This window comes from Parambassis ranga, chromosome 24 (assembly GCF_900634625.1).
Source record: "Parambassis ranga chromosome 24, fParRan2.1, whole genome shotgun sequence".
Classification (NCBI taxonomy): Eukaryota; Metazoa; Chordata; class Actinopteri; family Ambassidae; genus Parambassis; species Parambassis ranga.
The window spans coordinates 6313286-6332762 of NC_041043.1; the positions used below are offsets into that span (position 1 = coordinate 6313286).

A 19477-nucleotide genomic window follows, 5' to 3' on the forward strand; every position below is an offset into this window, starting at 1 on the left:
TCAAGTTCAAGGTCTTCCTAATTCCAGAACTCAGAGGTTACAATTCGTACAAGAGCTCTCACAGAGGCCACTCTGAGATCAACTCAGGCCACAGGTGTGTCATTTCAGCAAGTGCATTAGTGTGTTAAATACAGTACAAATAACATACCTTGCATACAAAACTTTGTGTCAGCAGTAATGTTCACTGTGGTTCACTAATTTTAGGAGGGTCAAAGCAATTAATAAGTCAAAGCCTAGCATGCATGTCTGTGCAAGCAAACTAGACAACAAAAGAGAAGCACAAGAGCTAAAAGAAGCAATGCGACAAGACCGAAGGAGAAAGAAAGGGGAAGACAGAAGAGGGAGACAGATTAGCCCAGCTGTCTGCTCATAAAGCAGCCGAGGGGTGAGGCGTTAAGCCCTCCAGTGAAAGCAGAGCTTAGGTGGGTGACATAGAGCAGCGGACCCCACTCATCTCATGGTGGCCTACAGCGCAGGGCCAGAGCCAAAGCAAAGACACATGGATAAACAGTGGGAGATGAGGCTCCGCGCCTGCAAAGCCAACAGGGCTAAGACAGCCGAGCAGGCAGGCAGGCAGGCGTCGCCTCTACCCCACCCTCCCCAGCCAGGAGTAGAGACAGAGGGGTTAAGGCTAAGAACTCAGCTTCCTAACTGACTGACAAGGGACGAGGTGGGATGTTAGACACATTCTCAGTCAAGTCACTGAGTTCATCAGAAAGAATGTGGAATTACTGTATACTGCCTCGGCTTGACTCAGGGGAGTATAAGGACAATTACGAAGGGTCTTGGCATGTGCCCACTCTTAAAAGATGGCCCACAATTATCAGTTACTCTTTCCCCGATATGTCTACTTAAAGCAAACACACAGCCCTGTCAATCACTAAAGCCATGCCCTGCTGTTGAACCCAGGTCAGCACAGCAACCTGGAAGCAGCTCACTCACCATATGTAAGAGGCGAGTGAGCCATGGTCCACCACCACTTTCTTTAAGGTCTTTAACCACACTGGATTTCACACACAACAGACCTCATAGAAAAAAGGCATCAGCAGCTGTTCTTTTACGAGGTCCATAATGTGACAATGCACTGCATACAGTCTATCCATCAACAGTATGGCTACAAGTTTAATGCACAGCATTGTGTAAGTTTGTAAAAACCGCCACAGCCCTTACATAGACTGATCCTTAAAGAGACAACAGGGAAAGAGTGCTGACTAAGTAAAAAAAATAATTACAGAAGAAGTGTATATTTGTCTAACCGTCTGTGTGTCTTATTTTAGGTTAGAGACAAACATTTGTGCTGCAAACCATTAAACCTAATGCACATTAAGCACATACCAGTCCACTTTTACAAAGCATCCAACTCCATATTTTTAAATGGCTCTGTACATTGTGTTAGCAGAATTAAAATCCTTTATTCAGTTTTTTTGGAACTTTTAATACAACAACTAGAAATGTATCCATTAATTTTCAATACACCACTTTGTTCTGGAATAGAAGCCACTACTGGCACATCGCATCCATCGCTTACTTTAGGAAGATGCATCATAAAGTTTACAGATGAAATTAAATTCGCAAATGGTGTGGAAATTGTTTTACAATCATAACAATATAAAAAGTCAATTCAATCTTATAACAATAATGATGGTTTCAAAAACTTCACAAATTAAAGAGATGCACAAACCATACTTAATTAAATAAGATTACATTTCCCCTATAGCATCTAAGAGAAAACTTGTCCTTTTTTAAAATATTGTCTATTTTGTAAATATTTGCCTTTCATAGTAATTTATTAGGTACCAAATATTTTTTGTGTTTGTGCTACACCTAATCAGATTCTTGATTCTTGATCATAAACTGCAGAAAAACAAGCTTTCTTCTGTGTAAGCCCACAGTGCTGCTGCTTACAGTGTTTACTTGTATCAATAAAATATGTTACCGTAGGCTTCAGACCTAACCCTACCTCAGACTAAACAGGTCAAGCCTACTGTATCTATTTAATACCTCTGTCCTGTCTCTTATTCTCTTGATTTACCCTAACAGGGTTTTCTTGAGAACTAAATCTACTTAGGATTTATTGTTTCTTATTATTTCTCGTCATTGGAAATTATAATCCTTTCACCTAATCCCTGCTCTACCTCCCTCTCTTTCAGATCATATTCATCAAGATCATCCCCTCTGACAAAGCAAGAAATCAGCACAGTGGGGAGGTCTAAAGAGATCGTGTGCTGGAACAAGGGGGTTTCTTCCAAATCAAATCAGGTTCCTCTGATGTAATCAAGACGAGACGCCAGAGACGACGACATAATCTCCCAGGGACATGCCTCCCTTGCTTGTGTGTTATTAAAAAATGAGGAGAAACAAATCTTTAGATTGAAAGACTGGAAAAATGGAATTATAATAAACCGGGGAAAACTGGGGCAAGGTTGGATAAAGCCTTCAGATACAGATAACGGACAAATCTTCACAGTGCTTTGCGCTTGTGTGTGTGTGTGTGTGTGTGTGTGAGAGAGAGAGAGAGAGAGAGAGAGAGAGAGCAGGCACACAGACATGTATTGTAATGTGTCTGGATGGTTGATTATGAAATATTTCAATTTACTCAAGATCAAGTCTGTGACCTGAGCTCTCGCTGTCTACATCTGTGTAAAAATATCATGAGTGTTAGTTGTCCAACTAGAACTCATAATCTGCCTGCATCTAAGGTGACTTGTGAGGCTTCATCAATGATGTTCATCATTTTTGGCTGCACTTACAATAAACACCCACATGATGGCATCATGTCACTGACTGGGACACATGGCTATTTCAAAGTACGTGAACATGTCAGATCTCCATCATGCTTACAGTATAACATACAGTATTGCACATGTTGAAATGAAAACCAGCATTTGGCAGTTTATAAATTCATCAAGTAAGCTGTTTTACAAAAACAATTGCCAAACCTGAAAGAACTATAACTTGACTATCAACTATGAAGACTTTCTTAGCCTTCACCACCAGATGGCCTTACTGAACTGCAGCGAAAAAGAGATGATCTGCAGACTAGATATATATACTTACATATATGTTGTGTTTGTTGCTATTTCACAAAAAATATGGCACTGTCTATAACCACAATACACACTATCGCCTTACAGAAGAAGAAGAAATGTTTAGTGATTAGAAGAATTACAAATACAGACAAGTTGAAAATTAGTCAGAGTGAACAGCAGAAGAACTGTAAATATAAACTCTGTGTAAAATACATAAAATGTGGTGTCATTGTCTTTTTAGGTTGTCATTTACTGTTTATCCATTCCATTAGTAAGTACTGTAATGTGCCATATAAAGTGGGAATTCCCATTTATGATACTTGACTTAATAAAGTGCACAAGCAATTTCAGTATATTACCTCTTTGGAGCTACAATATGTGGTTTAATGGTTGCAACTTGTGACAATGTTCCAGTATAAAATCTGAGATATCACCATCCCATTTATACCATCATCTGCAGTTAATATCATTGTTAGATGATATTAACAATGATAACCTTTAATATATTATGATACAACATGCCAAGCTTAAAATTCTCTGTGGAGGTTTTTCATTCCAACATTTCATCCTCATCACACTGCTTTATCTGCTGGTTTGTGTTCAACCCAAAGGCTTCAGCAGTCAGCTGCTCTCCAAGGGAGGCCACTTAAAAACACCTAAAACCACGTTTAGAAAACACTACAGCATCACTTCCAAAGTGAACATTACTGACACCTTGTATAAACTTAACTGCTGAAACAAACTTCTCAATATAATGCAACAGGTGATTCAAAAATCTGAAGCTATGCAGCCTCTGACTGCTGACAGTGCAAAGCGGTTCCTCTAATGACACAACTCCATGACCCGTTTTGCTAACCACATAACCATATAAACAAATAAACATTGCATAACAAAGAGAAAAGTGTACATTTTACTCACATTGCTGTATGCTGAGGTCCATCCTTTAACGGAGATTAAGTGATAAACATCAATGCCATGTAGTCCCACTGCACTTGCTGTAGTGACTGTTGACAGACAGAAAAGTCTCCGCCATCTTCTCCGCGGCTGCAGGCTTGCGTGTTCACTCCCTAACAAGCTAGTCTAGCTAACAAAAACGAGTTAGCATCACTGCAAAACAAGCTAATGTTTCAGCCCGTTTCTTGTAAGCGTATGTTATATGTAAAGGCAGGAAGTAGTAACTTCCACTTCACTACAAGTTGTACAAAAAAAAACCTTTACAACAACTCTGTCAAATGTTTTGAGTAAAATGCTGAATTGCGGACATTTTTTTCCAGCCTCTAGGGGCGCTGCTTCGTTCTAAAGAAACGTGAAGAAAACAATGAAAATAGTTAATTATTCACAAACAATATTAAATATACAACTCTAAAACGTTGTAATTAAATGTTTTAAATGAAACACCACAAGAGGAATACTACATTTGAAAAAATGCCGGAAGTGCGCGGTAAGCTTGTTGCCATGGGAACCACTACACTATCGTAAAAACGTAAGCTGTCGTAAAACCACTCTTTACTCTCTCTGTTATCCATTGGGTGTTTAGTTTGTGTGTATGTTCGGTATGTTTGTATTATGAAGCTCATTCTGGGCCTTTGGGTGCCGCTGTGAACTATTATTGGGAGGGTGACGCCCCAACACTTTTTCTCCCTCTCGGCTCCTCACACTCACTCTGACAGAAGACAGGCCACCCGGAGGAGGCACGACAATGACGGGCAGCATCGAGGGACTTGAGAGGTTCGATAGTCCGGGGAAAGGACGCGGTCTGCGTGTTACCAGACCTTTTAAAGTTGGAGAGCTCCTGTTTTCCAGCCCTGCGTACTCTTATGTGCTGTCAGTAAAAGAGAGAGGCTACTACTGCGAGTTCTGCTTCACCGGGTAAAACAAGGAGTTATTTTAAGGCACTCATGCTGTGATTTTACTTATTTGTCTCATCTACCTGCCTGTGTCACCCACAGCATGCAGAGGTAAATTACTCTGCTGTGCATCCTTACTTTTGGTTATATGTCACTAGACAGGATTTGACATCACATGTTTTACAGTCTTTACATCACACAAACTCTTGTGGCCTCCTTTAGTATCATTCTGGGAGACCTGTGCAAAAATTCCAGATGATGTCCTTTCAGGTAGCTGTGTCTGTCTTCATATTACAGCCACAGAGTTCCAGAGCATTTTAATATATGTTGGGAGTGATGAAAATACAGTTTGTTATAATAAGTCATGCATCACAGTTAAAACTGGACTTTACTATACGCAGACCAGCTTAGTGTGCCAGGACACACTATGTGTCTCTTAACCGTACATGCAGACTTTTGGACTGTTTCAGTGTGTTAGAAAGACAGCTGCTCCGTCATAAGGTCAGCTCTATTAATACCACAGAATGTTTTAAAGTCCTTCATTGCTATCAGTTACTGCAGGCCACTAGCATCTGCTACTTTTTGTCTCAGAGTTGTGGAACTGAATCTTTAAATGTCCATACAAACACGTCCAATAACCCCTGATGTGTGACATTTTACTTATGAAAGTATAAATGATACCAGGATGTCATCCACAAGCCAATAATATATTTTTCTTCAAATAGGAAAAAGGGCTTAGCAAAATGTGGGAAGTGCAAGAAGGCCTTCTACTGCAACGTGAAATGCCAGGTAAGAAACTCAGGGAAAAGATTCAGGAAAGGGACAGAGCAACCGTTTTAAAGGGTAATGACACAAACTATGTTGAATATCTCAACAATAATTTGGTGTGACATGACATCCTTCCAAGAGGCTGAATCCCAATGACACTATCAAAGCCTCCAGCTAACTGACAGAAAACTCTTTTATCAGTCTAACGATGCAGACCTGAGTAAAGCTAAGCCTTAAATAACGCCTCTGGAGAGGTTAAAATCATGCGATATGGTCTGATCTCAAGGTGTTATTTTAAATTATATTTAAATTAGGTTACACTATCAGTCAGCCTGGGTTACATAGTATAGAAACAATACATGCAAGACAGAGGTTAAGAATGGTAAATGTAGTTTATATTGGGGTAAAATGTGGATACAAGTATCCAGGACTAAGCTGTCAATGAATGGGTCAGTTTGCATATTGGAGGAGTAATTGGTTGATTGTAATATTAGATTAACACAGTGTGGACATTCCATCATGCTGCTTAATGCTACAGCTGGTGGTGCTGTGTAGGATTTGCCAACTGTTAGGCCTTCTGTTGTGGTGGGACGTAAACTGTCAATAGCTGGCCCTTCTCAGGATGCTCACATTTCAATCAGCCCTGGGGTTTTATCTTGTCTTTTGGATGCTGTTGTAATGTTAGTTGTGTGTGTGTGCAGAAAGGGGACTGGGCCATGCACAAGCTGGAGTGTTCAGCGATGACTGCATTCGGAGAGAACTGGTGCCCGTCGGATATTTCCCGCCTAGTAGCCCGGATCCTTGCCAAGAAGGTTGGACAGTCAAAAAGACACAATGTATTTGTGATGTATTGTCTGCCTTACACTGGGTCACTGCTAATTATTGGCTGTTTTCTGTAGAAAATGCAGAAAGAAAAGTGTGTTTCTGAGAAGATCCTGCTCATAGGAGACATGCAGTCGCGTAAGTAATGTCTTCTTTAAAGACATGTATAAATAATGCCTCACTATCTTTTTTTATAATCTTTCTGGAATAACACATGGAGAGTGTACAGATTACCTATGAAGGCTCCACCAGTCCGACATGTCCTTATGTAACCTTTACTCAACGCACTGAGATCAAACTGAGAGGAACAGCCACATCTATATATATCCTATAGATGTGGGTCATACGGTGTTCAGACAACAGGACATGTGTAAGTGCTTGAAAGGGAAGCAGCAGCACTTGGGACACTTCAGTATACAGTGCTGTAAAGTGTGTATTTTGAAGAGTGGCAGAGCCAAAAGGCACTTTAGACACAGATTTATCAAACAGGTCATTTATGCCCTCATAAATATAAGTCATGATATGTCTTGCCTTATACATATCCTATAGGCCAGTTTCTGCCCTATTCATTTTTAAAAAAAGTATAATTTTGTTGGTATTTTAGAGTTTTCCATGACAAGTGCAGTGCAATATGGATTCAATTGTTAAATAATCTTTTGCTCATTGCATCAAAAACAAATGATTGTTGATACTCATCTTACGTTTGCATCCAAAAAAAGTGCTTTCTTGAATTGTGAGACCCCTTGTCATGGGTTTCTGGGCTCTTCAGGAGTGTCCTTCCCTTTTCAGCTCTACCACTCTCTCAGCTGTTGTATGTGCAATTTAAAGTTTTCAACAACACAGAGGAGGTTATATTATTTTTATATATATTTCTATTCGTTTTTGTGCCATACTGTAACAGATGTGGAGGATGAGGACAATGAGAAAAGAGAGATGTGCGAGGCGGACATTGCTGGCCTTTATCGGTTTTACTCCAAACATCTGGAGATGCCCGACCACAAAGACCTGCTCACGCTCTTCTCCCAGGTACTGCACAGACACGTCACAGACACCTACATTTACACTCCACAGTATTCCTTTTACTCTTCTGTGTTCCTTACTCAACAGGTTGCCTGTAATGGTTTCACAATAGAGGATGATGAACTTTCCCACCTGGGCACTGCAGTCTACCCAGAGTAAGAAGGATAAAACACACAACCATACATGCAGCCACATTTTATGAGCAGCACATAAAACAGTGGACTATATCACACCTTTTTTTGATCTCTCTTCTATTGGATTTATCAGGTTTTAAAAATAAATACACATGCTGGAGGAGGAGAGGCTAACAGAGGTCAGCATTCTGAGCAACATGCAACAGATAGGCCAACTGTCAGTTCAACAGCATTTCTGGTCCAGTTGTTCAAATGGTTGTAAAAAAGTCAGCTTCCTGCTGTGTCAAGGCTGTTAGCTTTTAAAATTGGCCTGTGAAGGTGAATTTGCCCACTCAGCTCTTTGTTGAGCTGTTTCCAGGCTGCCACCCAGGTAATAACAAGGTATTTCAGAGACACTCCAAACCTCTGTGTAGGTGCAGCTGTAGCATAGTGCCAACGCCACTGAAAAATAAAGTGGTTATGTCACTGCTGTGAGCAATAATAGGTCTCACTACTCCCACCTTATCCATTGCAAGAAAGGGAACGTGTTAAATCTATTCTAAGCGCTTTCTTTCTCTTGATGATGTGTCTCTCTCTCCCCACAGCGTGGCACTAATAAACCACAGCTGTCTCCCCACCGTCATAGTCACATATAAAGGGACGTCAGCTGAGATTCGGGCGGTGCAGGACATGAAACCTGGAGATGAAGTGAGGAAAAGAGGGGGTTGGGTCTTGTTTGTTTTGTTTTGTGGAGAAAAAAAAAGAAAACATGGCTCCATGTGAGCTCTATTTATTGACTAGTTTATTATGTGTAACTGTGAGACCACGACAGCAGTGTGAAGAAGGCACATGCAGAGGACCACAGCCATGCTGATATGCAGTGTCGGGTCAATGACAGTTTACTCGTCAGTGTGTCATGGCAGCATCAGATGAAGGAAAATGTGTGTGTGTGTGTGGGGGGGGGTTATTTTCAGAGAGACCGTTTCCCTGCATTTTAGGCGATATTTGCTGGAGTTACTGTTTGTGTGTTAATCTTCATTCCAGGTGCTCATCAGCTACATAGACCTGCTCTATCCCACAGAGGACCGCAACAACAGGCTGAGGGAGTGTTATTACTTCACCTGCAACTGCCAGGAGTGCAAAAGCCAGTCCAAGGTAAGACCCAGATGAGGTTCTGGAATTTATCTCCTAACCAGCCAGATTGCTAAAGGCATGGATTCATTTATAGGATACTTTACTAACATCATCTGTCTCCTGTGGACTACAGGACAAGGCCAAATTGAAAGTACGTAAGCGGAGTGATCCCATCGAACCAGATGTCATAAGCAACATGGTGCGCTACGCCAGGAAAACCGTCAAAGAGTTCAGGACCTTTAAAAACACGAAAAATATCCTTTGGTTAAAACAAGTGGATAAAGAAAACCTTTAGCCCAACAGCTAGACTTCTCTTCCCCTTGCTTTAAAAAAAGAATCAAGCTCTGAGTGATGATTCTGAGAGAACACATCTACTCATGCAGACAGGAGTATCCCAGACTCTAAAGCACCTAGTTATAGTACAGTGTGATCAGGAGCTGCTCTGACAACCTCAGCTTGTGTTGATTCAGCCTTGACTTGCTGGCACCCCCGAGCGAGCTGCTGGAGATGTGTGAGCAGAGCCTGGAGGAAATGGGAGCCGTGTTTGATGACTCCAACGTGTACATGCTCCACATGATGTACCAGGCCATGGGGATTTGTCTCTACATGCAGGACGTGGAGGGAGCTGTCAGATATGGTGAGAAGATCATCAAACCTTACAGGTACGAAGAAACCAAGCCTCCATCATATAATGACATTTAATATAATAATTCTAATTAATATTTAATATATGTATGGTTTACTAATGTATTTATGCTTTTTTGTTCAATACAGCCAGCTGTATCCACCACACTGTTTGAACGTGTCCTCGTTGTACCTGAAGCTGGGCAGGTCCTACTTACTGCTGGAGAGGCCCTCGGTGGGCATCAGCGCTCTCAAGAAGGTAACACAAGGACCTCATACTCAAACAGCTGAAGAGCACTTTGAAGTATAGGTTATTTTTTAAATCTAAAGTGATTTGTTAAATGTAATATCAAATTAAGATGGAGATTCAATCAGGAACAGTCTAACCACAGAGCAGCAGTATGTCTACATACAAACATAGAGGGCATGGATCAGTGCTGTAAAAGGACTTTTCTTTGTGTGCACACAGGCACTGGCTATAATGGAGGTGGCTCATGGAAAGGATCACTTCTACCTTACAGAGCTGCGAAAAGAGATAGCCCAAAAATAAAGAGACCACACAGAGAACGACAACTGCTCCCTCTGGACTTTATCTGCTTCACTGTAACAGGAGCCAAACAGAACTGTGAACACTTTTTTCTCTCTTGTTGTTACGAGAGCACTTTTGTTTATATGCAATTAATTTATTTTGGCATTTTTTTAAAAACTTTTTACACCAGTATTATGAAAACAAGTTGCTACTAGTAATTTGCAGGATACTTTTTCTAACAAGCAAGCAATGTGTTACATCTGCTGTTACATGTTAGCTTCCAGCGACATTTTCACTGCACTGTTCAGATTTCATTGTTTTTATTAGTCGACATCCTGCCAATCATAGCACCTATGCTACAATAGCACCGTTTCAGTGCTTTGTTAGCTAATAAACCACCTAACTTGATGAGGCTATGATAGCAGTATGAATTCTGAGCTAACACTGAAGTTATGTTATCTTGAATCCATCTATCCTCAACTAAAGGCAGCTGGAAACATTAGCAAGTTTTCACCAGTATAGAAGAAATGTTGCAAGTGTAGGATCACATGTTATTTCTTTAGTTGACAAGAGTCATCCCCAGTGGTGGAAATGTTTACTTAAAATATGGTGTCTTACCTGTGTGTGTATAAGAGACTTTTGCCAGTGTTGCTGTTAGTCTTCAACACTGGCAGCACTGCTTCTTCTTTTAATGTGGGGAATGACTCACAATCCCTTGTGTTACAAAATGCAATGTTGACTAGAAGGTAAATAATTTTGGTTTGGCTTGCGATTGACACATCAGCTGGACTGTACACCATCAGAGTGAAGTTGTTTATATATGTGTGCACTGGGTTAAAGCAACAATATCCCAGCCATCCAATCAGGACAGCTGCCCCGCCACTGTTAAAGGCTGCAGAATGCGCCTTTAACAGTGGAATGGAAGGTCTCTGTGTATTTAAATCTTGTGTTGCTGCTCTGCACTCATTAGGTGTTCTAAAACCTGCAAGAAGTTAATTAAATAATTTACAAACAAATGCTCTTGAGACCAGAATCTTAAAGAAAATAAGGCTTTATTGCATAATAAGCAAGTACAACAGCTTCATACATGTCTGGGGAGAGAAAAACAAAAAGACTTGATGCAAAGAAAATGCATATACAAGACATATGTACACATTTTTTGAAACATAATTGGGATCTTAGCCAAAAAAGGGGGGAGGAAAAATTAAATATAAACAAAGTGGAATGCCGTGTGATGAGAAAATACTGTCAACAAGAACAGAAGTGCAACAAAACACTTAAATGTCAAGAGAGCATAAAGCTTATATTTAACTGAGAGTATATACACTGAAATATAAAAAAGCATGCATAGTTTATTATGTCGCGGTATTTTAAGGGTACCAAGTCAAGAACAATTCTATATAAAACATTTTCTTCCCCATGTCCATTATTTACAGAGTTATGTCGGACATGGTTGGCTTTGCATTAGAAATGGAAAAAAGTACATTTGATGTAATATGTAAACAATTTTTTTCCCACCAAATGTCATTTTGAAAACAGGAATCGTGGAACTTTGCAACACAAATCCGGCTGCCTTTTAGTTGTATTTTTATCCTTCAAAAATAAACAGCATAAATCAGCATTCTCCTGCTGTCAAGCCTTCACCTGACAGGATTTGAAATGTTTCGGTTGTTCTTGTGATTAGAAACAAACACTGATTTGAAGATTTTATCTTTGGAGGTACAAAAAAAGTCATTAAAATGACTAAATGTGTAGAAACATCAGCCAGGCCGCGTCTCTTTGTTACATATTTCAGTAAGGCACAGTAATATTGTACAGTATTTACTGTATGTGGACACAGATTTCTTTTGGCTAGGCTATAAACAGCGATATATTACAAATTCTTTCCAATTAAAGCGAACACTTTTAATGATGTGAAATGCTGTGAGGGGAGGAAATGTTGTAAGACACCAGAAAGTACTGAAATGTATTGTGTGTGTGTGTTTCAAATGTCTTAATCTACAGGTGGAAAAGTGAAGGCTTTCCAGGAAAAAAATTAAGAGGATCATGTTTGCAAATAAGGCAACTTGACCACAGTCTTTATAGAAATAAATAAAAAAAAACATTTGTTACAATGTTGAAGTAAATACTTGCTGTATTAATCAATACTCTGTTAAAAATAAAGGAACATTTTAGAACAGTGATTTATAGAACACTTTTGTTTGGCAACCTCTTTCAGAGTGTAGAGTATAGTCATAATACTGCTGCCACCTACTGTTCATGCAGCACAATGCCATTTCTACTACATTCAAATAAAAATGTAGCAGGTGGGCAAGATAGTTCTTAAGAATAAAACAGAACACATACACAAACACATTCACACCTGGAGGGTCAAAAATTAAAGGGAATACAGGATGAAATTCTGGACTAGAAGAAATGTTTCTATACAGGCCTACACAGATCCTCCTTTGAGGTTTGTTCAAAAATTTAAACATTAAATGTCTGTGTCTGCTTCCCACCTTTTATCAACGAAGGCTTCAGGAAGTACTGTTGTGCCAAGTCTTTTCAGGTCAAAAGTGCCCAGGTTTAAATGAGGCGGGAGTTCTTGAGGAACTGGATGAGGACCTGGTAGACAAACTTGTACTGGGAGATGGTCTGCACCATCAGCATCCTCTGCCGCCTCAGCTCTGATAACATGGTGGGGACCTCCACAGGCTGAAAAAGCAGACACACAAAATAAAGTGTTTTTGATTGAAACACTGTAATCTGAATGTTTTTTTCTGTGGGTGTTACTAAGTGGTATACCACCATTTACACACCTCATTGTGCTCCAGGCAGCTGATCATGAGCTCGGTAAGGATGACCACTCCAGTGCGACCCACCCCGGCACTACAGTGCACCACCACAGGTGGATTCAGGCTCTTGGAGGTGTCGAGCATGGAGTTAGTGTGTCTCCTCACAGACTGGATCTCCTCTAGGTAAGCTGCAGGGGGGGGGGGGGGGGGGGGGGGGGGGGGGTAACACACAATCAATTACTCTTTATGGCAGACTAACTCCCTGCTGGCTCTAGAATTATAGAGTTCCTTTAAGCAGACATTGATCAATGTTGTGATGGTATCTTAAAATCTACACATGATGAGACACTCACAGACAAATCCCTGTACGTATTCAGGACAGCCCTGCTCGGGCCAGTCCGTGTACTGCAGGTGCCAGACCGTCCTCTCCTGACCAGACAGCAGGTGTTTGACCTTTAACCCTGTGGTGGCGTAATGGCCCGAGTCGGTGCGGAATTTGGTGGTCACCTTGAACTTGCCGTGAGTGGCCGAGTTGTGTTTGGAGCCCAGTTTGGGCCAGTAGCGGTGACTTTTGGACCTGCCACCCTCCTGTGATGGAAGTGTTCAGGATAAGCAGCAATTCCAGCAAAGGAGAAAAAAAATGTGAACAGAGATGTCAACACTCACTGTCACTATTTCTCATACCGACACCCAGATGTCAGCCACTGAACAATGTGTGTTGCTGTGTGTGTGTGTGTGTGTGTGTACCTCCTCAGCTGTAACCATGGCGATGACGTTGACCCCCTGCTCCCAGACCATCTGCCAGAAGTCGGCACAGGTGTTGGCTAGTGGACCCTGGGTGGCAATGTAGTGCCATTCCTCCCCTCTAATCATGACCTGTGAACACACACACACAAACACACACAAAGAATCAATTAGTACAGATTATAACTGACTGTATAATGTAAACAAACAAATTTGCTTACCAAAGAAAATGCATTAAAAGATGCCGGTGATAAGGTCATTCACCACAAGAGGGCAGCAATGACACCTCATGTTTATCACAGTGGGGCCTCCTTTCCTTTCCTTATTCATTTATAAACGACCTCCTCTAACTTCATTCTGTTTTCCCTCATCAATAGTCATAAGGCCACACACACTCAAACCACAGAAACTTCAGTACCATTACATAATGAGCATGTCTCAGCTGATTCCTCGGGCCACCTCGTGACTGTAAACACTGTATTAGGAGATATGTGGCGGAATAAACAAGGCCTTTTGTTCTGCGGCAGCTACCCTAAATGATGGGGGCGGGGGGTGACAGAGTTACACCGTGACAGGCAGCAACTCAGTTATAGGTGCACAACCATGAAACGCAAACTCATACACACATATACACACAAGCTTGTACCAATGTTTTGCATGAACAGAAGGAAAAAGTGAGAGCAACTCGGGTCGCTTAAGAGGGTTTGGAGTTTGGACGACATTCTTTGGGAATTCCACAAGCTCTGAGAGCTTAAAAGCCCAAACAGGCTTCAATGGCTGCCTTTCATCCTTTCTCCAAGCCGTTCCCTGCTTAGAAATGGCCACAACAAAGACTGGCAGAAAACTAAATGCATCAAGTTTATACTGCTTGTTTTAATTTAGGTTGTATGATGTGGGTGTTGAGCAGCACTTTAAGGCTCTGTAGCTCTGTTTAAGAGCCAAACAGATAAAGTCAGAATCTCTGCAACAAGTACATTTATCAATCACTGATATTGGTGGATCTTTGTGTGGTTCTTGATCAGAGACAGGTGGAATTTGAGATGCAATGTAAGAGTGAAAATTAACATGAGTGAACACAGTAATGAGTTAACACATCCCTGCTGATCAGAGGTACCTCTGACTACTGCAGGCCCAAGAATGGATGTAAGCTCTCTAAGTACCCTCTCCACTGTATACAAAAGCCAGATGCTAGTGTGAAAGGAGTTCTATTGGTATGTTACTCTGGTTTCTTTGGGTGTACCTTGATATGTGAGGCATTAATGTAGCCTGTGTTGTTCTCCTTGTTGGGTACAAGCTCCACCCGATTTTCCTCGTAAGGGACGACATCACGGAAACGGTTGCGCTCTGTGTTTTCGGGTAGAGTTGCAGTGGTGAGGATGCAGTCGGACTTCTTCTTCGGCACCTGCTCGTACTCCGTGAACACCCGCTCTTCTTCAAGCTTCAACTCTAAGGTTTTACACTGGAGAGATAGTGAAAAGGAAAGGAGGTGGAGTCAGACATTGAATACCAAGATAAGATATACATCATTCAGACGTTTCTCTTTCAGCCTCCAGAAAGCTTTTATTCCTTCACCATTCAAACTAGGAGAATCTTGTCACAGGTCCACATCTCTCGTCATCACTCACAGCCGAACACTGACAGCAACAAAGATCTCAAAGCATTTATAATTCATCAACACAGCTGTAAAAATGCAGCAGTGGTGCTATTCATCCTGGTGGGGGTACATGTTTATTAGGCCAGTCAGAATCTCTCTCTTTCTCTGTGGCTCGATCGCTCTCTCTCTCGGGTCACATTCTTAACATACCAGCAGGCCCAGAGGCGATAAGCTCCACCATGCCACACGTTCCACAGCCCACTTAGGGTTTGCCCCTGTTAGCTTAGCAACAGACGGGACAAAGGCTGGGTTTCACAACTCCACACTTAGACAAAACTTCATCACACAAATAAGTTTTTTTAAACGATTTTTTTTTCTTTTTACAAAAAATTCCAATACAGACACATAAACTGTGTGTTATGATTATAATTATTCTGAATTAGTTTTTTTATAGTTTTCTAGCAATTTCAAGAAATGTTTGTTTTAATTTTTTACTTTTAATGTCATAACTTTGCAAAAATTTAATCAAAATGCACTCTGTCTAAAACAAAGGGGACTTAAATAGGACTAAATAGGACTTTAATCACTTAAATAATAATACATAAAACATTAATCAATAGCACAAAGTGTTACTAAAGTCAAAGTTTATTAAACATACTTTTTTTAAGTCAAAATCAGAGAAAATGAGAATCTCACCCTTTCATCTGAAGCTATCTTGGCGCTGTCCTCAGCTGGACTCTCTGGGACAGGCATCCGGGCCACATAAAGGCCGTTGAGGGCAGCCATCATCAGCGGTCTCTTCATGGAGTCCACTGACATCTTCTGTCGTTCCAGTGTCTTCAAAAGAGAGGAGAATCCTGGTGTCATGGTTACAGGTACGGGCAGCATTGCAAGACTGACTGACCTGCCATGGCCTGAGTACTGAGTGCATGCACGTGTGCATGAGCTGAAGTGGGTGGGGAGAATTTGATGTGTGTGTATGGTGTTTGTAGGGCAAACCTGGACATACCAATCTCTCTTGTGTTCTGTCCACAGGTGTGAAATAACAAGCCCAGAGCACAAAGCCTATTAACAGAGACCTTCTTATCTCTCGTTGCCTCTCATCACTCTGTTGTCCCTCCTCACACTTTTATCTTTACTCCCACCTACCTCTTCAACCTTTTACAAAAATGCACACTCTGTTAGTCTAACTTGCGTTCCTTACTCCCAAACACTGACCCACATTGCACAGGCCCTGCTTGCTCCTTCCAAGGATTACCTCTCCTAATCTTTGATGCTATTTAAACCTCCAGGACAGCTCCGCCCTTCTCCTTCTCACCTCCTTCATCATTCATCCCCCTTGGGACAGTCAAAACAACAGCTTGAGGGTCAAAAGGGGAACCCTCAAAGGGTTTAAAAGCTTTAAGATACAGAAACATCTTATGAATCAAAAATCATCTAGCAGTACATCCATTATGAACAGAGGTTTATGACTCAGATGTGATAATACAACTGAACTTACACCTGGTGCTGTGGCAAATGTTTGTGCCTTAACGGAAAGCCGACCTACATAAGAACAACCCAATCCAAAAAATAATCTGTGGGATTTGTGGGGCTTTTAGCTGCCTGGGGGAATTCAGAGCTACCCTCTTAGGTGCTGAACCTCAGATTACTGCTAATCAGCAGCTATAAAACTTGCCAGCAAACAACAGACCACAGCATCTAAAACTGCACCATGTATGATAGCAGTGTGGGACAGTGTTCTGAACCCGATCAAATCCAATGTACAGCAATATATAATTAAGTCTTCCAAAGACTGCAAAAATATGGAACCAGAGATTGTATCATTCAAAAATAAGCAGCCACAGAAAAGCAGCAGCGTGAAGATAAAGACTTACCCTTTGAGCGATCTCTCGCTCCACTATGCTGTCTTCTAAGGAGAACATCTCTGAGACCGGCCTCTCTTTGACCGGCTCCTTCCTCACCCTCTCCTTCACGCTGGTCAGGTCTGGTTCTGAAATAGATGGACCTAAAACAGCTCCGTTCACCCCACTTTGATCACCTCGGGTCAGAGTCCCACCACCGCCATTAATGCCAGGCCCACTGACACCTTGACCAGCTTTAAGGGCTTGGTTTGGGTCCATTGGTCCCTGGCTGGTGTGAGGTCCTTGATTGTGGTTGTGGTGGTGAGTGTGGTTATGATTTTGGCTGTGGGAGCGGATCTGAGTGTTGCCAGTAGGTCTGGGAGGACCAGGGTACTCTGGAGGGGGTTTGTTTGGCAGTTTGGCCAGAGCAGCCTGAAGCTGGGCGCTGATGCTGATGTCTTCATTGAGACCTGGGATCTGAACATCCAGTTCAGGCCTCTCCTCTTCTTCCTCCTCCTCTTCCTCGCTCTCGCTGCTGTGTATAAGCATCGTCGCATTTGATAGAGTCTTTTGATGCTGGTAGGCCACTGCAGAAGGTGGTGCTACAGGAGCCTCAGGTGCATTTGGGGCAGGCAGCTGCATGGACAGCTCCTTTGGCTGAGCGGGAGGCTGCGGCTGAGGGGTTTGTGGCTGCGAAGGAGGGATGGACTGAGGCTGAGATGGCATTACATGCTCTCTAAGAGTATTCCTGCGGAGAAGAGGAGCATTCATGCCCTTCATCACCAGGCCCTCCATCCCACCTCCTCCTCCTCCTCTCATGCTGCTGATCACCTCCATGCTGTGCCTCTTGCCCAGAGTGGATCTGTGCTTAGCAGCTGCAGTTAATGGCTCACTGACCTCCTGCAGGGACTGGTGCACTACAGCCGAGCTGTCCGGTTGGAAGGTCTTGACCGACAGCTGCACCATGCGGGTTACCAGCTCTGGACTGCTGCCCCCGATGCAGCGATGGCGGTGGCTGGCCAGGTCAGGCGTGCTGGTAGCTGGGCGGAAGGTGCTAGAGGGGTAAGGTGGAGGAGGGCGGGACATGTGGTTTCTCAACATGTTGGCCGTGGCTGCATAGCTTCCCATGTTGGCCCCCTGCTGTTTGGTATTTGCCAGCTCAGGTGTGCTGACAGTATGAGAGATGGAGCTTCCTACACCTCCACCGCTGCCTCCACCTCCATTAACACAAGGGGAAGAACAGGGGCCCTGGCTGCTGGCTGGTCCTCCTTGATGAGGGCCATGGGAGACGGGCTTACTGTAGCTGATCTGCAAAATGGATTCACAATGAGATGTATTAAAGCAGAAAAATTTGAAAAAAATAAAACACAGACCACTACCTCTACCTGTGGAGTGTAAGGTCCAGGGCTGGGGCCTAGACCATGATAAGGGCCCCGCTCCCTCATCTCTGGCTGGCTGTACACCAGAGCCTCAGGCTGGCGGTAAGCACGGGCGTTGCTGATGTTCAAACTGCGCAGTGATTGGCTGTGGAGGTCATGGTGAGCAGGGAGCATGTGTCGCTTCTGTCGCATGACGGCGTCGTACTCAGGTGTGGGCCGGTAGGATGGGGCAATGATGGCACTGTGACGGTGGCTGGGGATGTAGTCAGGACGCATCAGCTCACTGCCAGGGATGCTGAGGTTGGAGGACATAGGCGAGGGCGGGATGAATGTCTGGGAACGATTGAGGGAGCTCAGGCTGGGGCTGCTGTACATGCTCCCGTTGGGCACAGTGCCGTTTCGGAAGGGGAAATCCACCAGACTGGTTTCTGACTTGTAGTAAGGGTCATCATGGAAGATGCTGTCTACAGAGGGAAGAAGGTCAAAGAGTTAAAAAAAGAACAATGGTGACAGTGATGATCAAATATGTTTTTGAGTTGTTCATTTTTGTGAGGATTTATTTTGATGGACTTTCTTTAAATTTGGCACACATGTCCATGTGTCTAAAATGAACAGATTAGATTTGGCGGGTCAAAGGTCAGAGATCATGCCCTTATTGGCCATCCTGTTCTTGTGAACGCGATCAATATCTCAGGAAGGCCTCACAGGAATTTCTGCAAATTTGGCTCAGATGTCCACTCAAGAATGTACAGATTACAATTTGGTGGTCAAAGGCCAAAGGTCAAAGGTAAGGGTGACAATGTTTTGCATTAAATTCCTCTTTCTCTACATACATACAGCTGTTTCCGTACTATTTCTTAAATAACCTTTTTAAGAATGGTAACTTTTTCATGATACTAAGGTTTTTAAGATAATAAAATAAAAGACAAGGACATTCTAAGAAAAAGAAGGAACAGCCAAATTTTTTTTGGCCACTGCATTGTGGTGTTTTCCGGTGCTGAGATAGTGAGTCAACACCCTAGGTGCTCAAAACAGACCACTGTTAGTGTTTCACAACACCCCCAGAAAATTGTGGGAATCTTATTTTACTCTCTTGTGTGAAAGTATCTCAGGCCCACAACAAGGCAGACATCCATAATCTCCCAGTATGATTCCTGAGGTCACACTCCAGAATGATCTCACACCCACACAGTAGCACACCCAGAATGTTTTTTCCACCCGCTCCATTTTATTGTCAAGCCGACATGAGTGGAGCT

At 42.5% G+C, this 19477-nt stretch overlaps 2 protein-coding genes across 4 annotated transcripts in view; one reads left to right on the plus strand and one right to left on the minus strand.

Moving 5' to 3' along the window:
• The first annotated feature begins 4583 nt into the window (after positions 1-4583).
• On the plus strand, positions 4584-10991 carry smyd2b (SET and MYND domain containing 2b). Its single transcript, XM_028396924.1, has 12 exons — positions 4584-4898; positions 5602-5665; positions 6346-6456; positions 6544-6604; positions 7368-7492; positions 7574-7641; positions 8205-8307; positions 8644-8754; positions 8867-8987; positions 9221-9395; positions 9508-9616; positions 9827-10991. The coding sequence occupies exons 1-12, from the start codon at positions 4729-4731 to the stop codon at positions 9905-9907; spliced, it is 1299 nt and encodes a 432-aa protein (XP_028252725.1). The 5' UTR covers positions 4584-4728; the 3' UTR covers positions 9908-10991.
• A 13-nt stretch (positions 10992-11004) lies between these two features.
• Positions 11005-19477, minus strand: part of LOC114428484 (tyrosine-protein phosphatase non-receptor type 14-like) — a 29437-nt gene continuing 20964 nt past the window's right edge. For all 3 annotated transcript variants that reach the window (XM_028396921.1, XM_028396922.1, XM_028396923.1), the window contains exons 13-20: positions 18228-18685; positions 16876-18150; positions 15695-15835; positions 14645-14863; positions 13408-13536; positions 13014-13248; positions 12685-12848; positions 11005-12580 (exon numbers count right to left, since the gene is read on the minus strand). In XM_028396921.1, coding sequence (XP_028252722.1) covers positions 12452-12580; positions 12685-12848; positions 13014-13248; positions 13408-13536; positions 14645-14863; positions 15695-15835; positions 16876-18150; positions 18228-18685 — 2750 coding nt within the window. In that variant the 3' untranslated portion in view covers positions 11005-12451. The remainder of the gene's footprint in view (positions 12581-12684; positions 12849-13013; positions 13249-13407; positions 13537-14644; positions 14864-15694; positions 15836-16875; positions 18151-18227; positions 18686-19477) is intronic.

What these genes read in the sequence shown, in the direction of transcription:
- smyd2b (XM_028396924.1), top strand. Translation starts at nt 4,729, where the DNA reads ATGACGGGCAGCATCGAGGGACTTGAGAGGTTCGATAGTCCGGGGAAA. An exon ending in AAGATCATCAAACCTTACAG is followed by an intron (nt 9,396 to 9,507) that starts GTACGAAGAAAC and finishes TGTTCAATACAG; the next exon opens with CCAGCTGTATCCACCACACT. An exon ending in GCATCAGCGCTCTCAAGAAG is followed by an intron (nt 9,617 to 9,826) that starts GTAACACAAGGA and finishes GTGTGCACACAG; the next exon opens with GCACTGGCTATAATGGAGGT.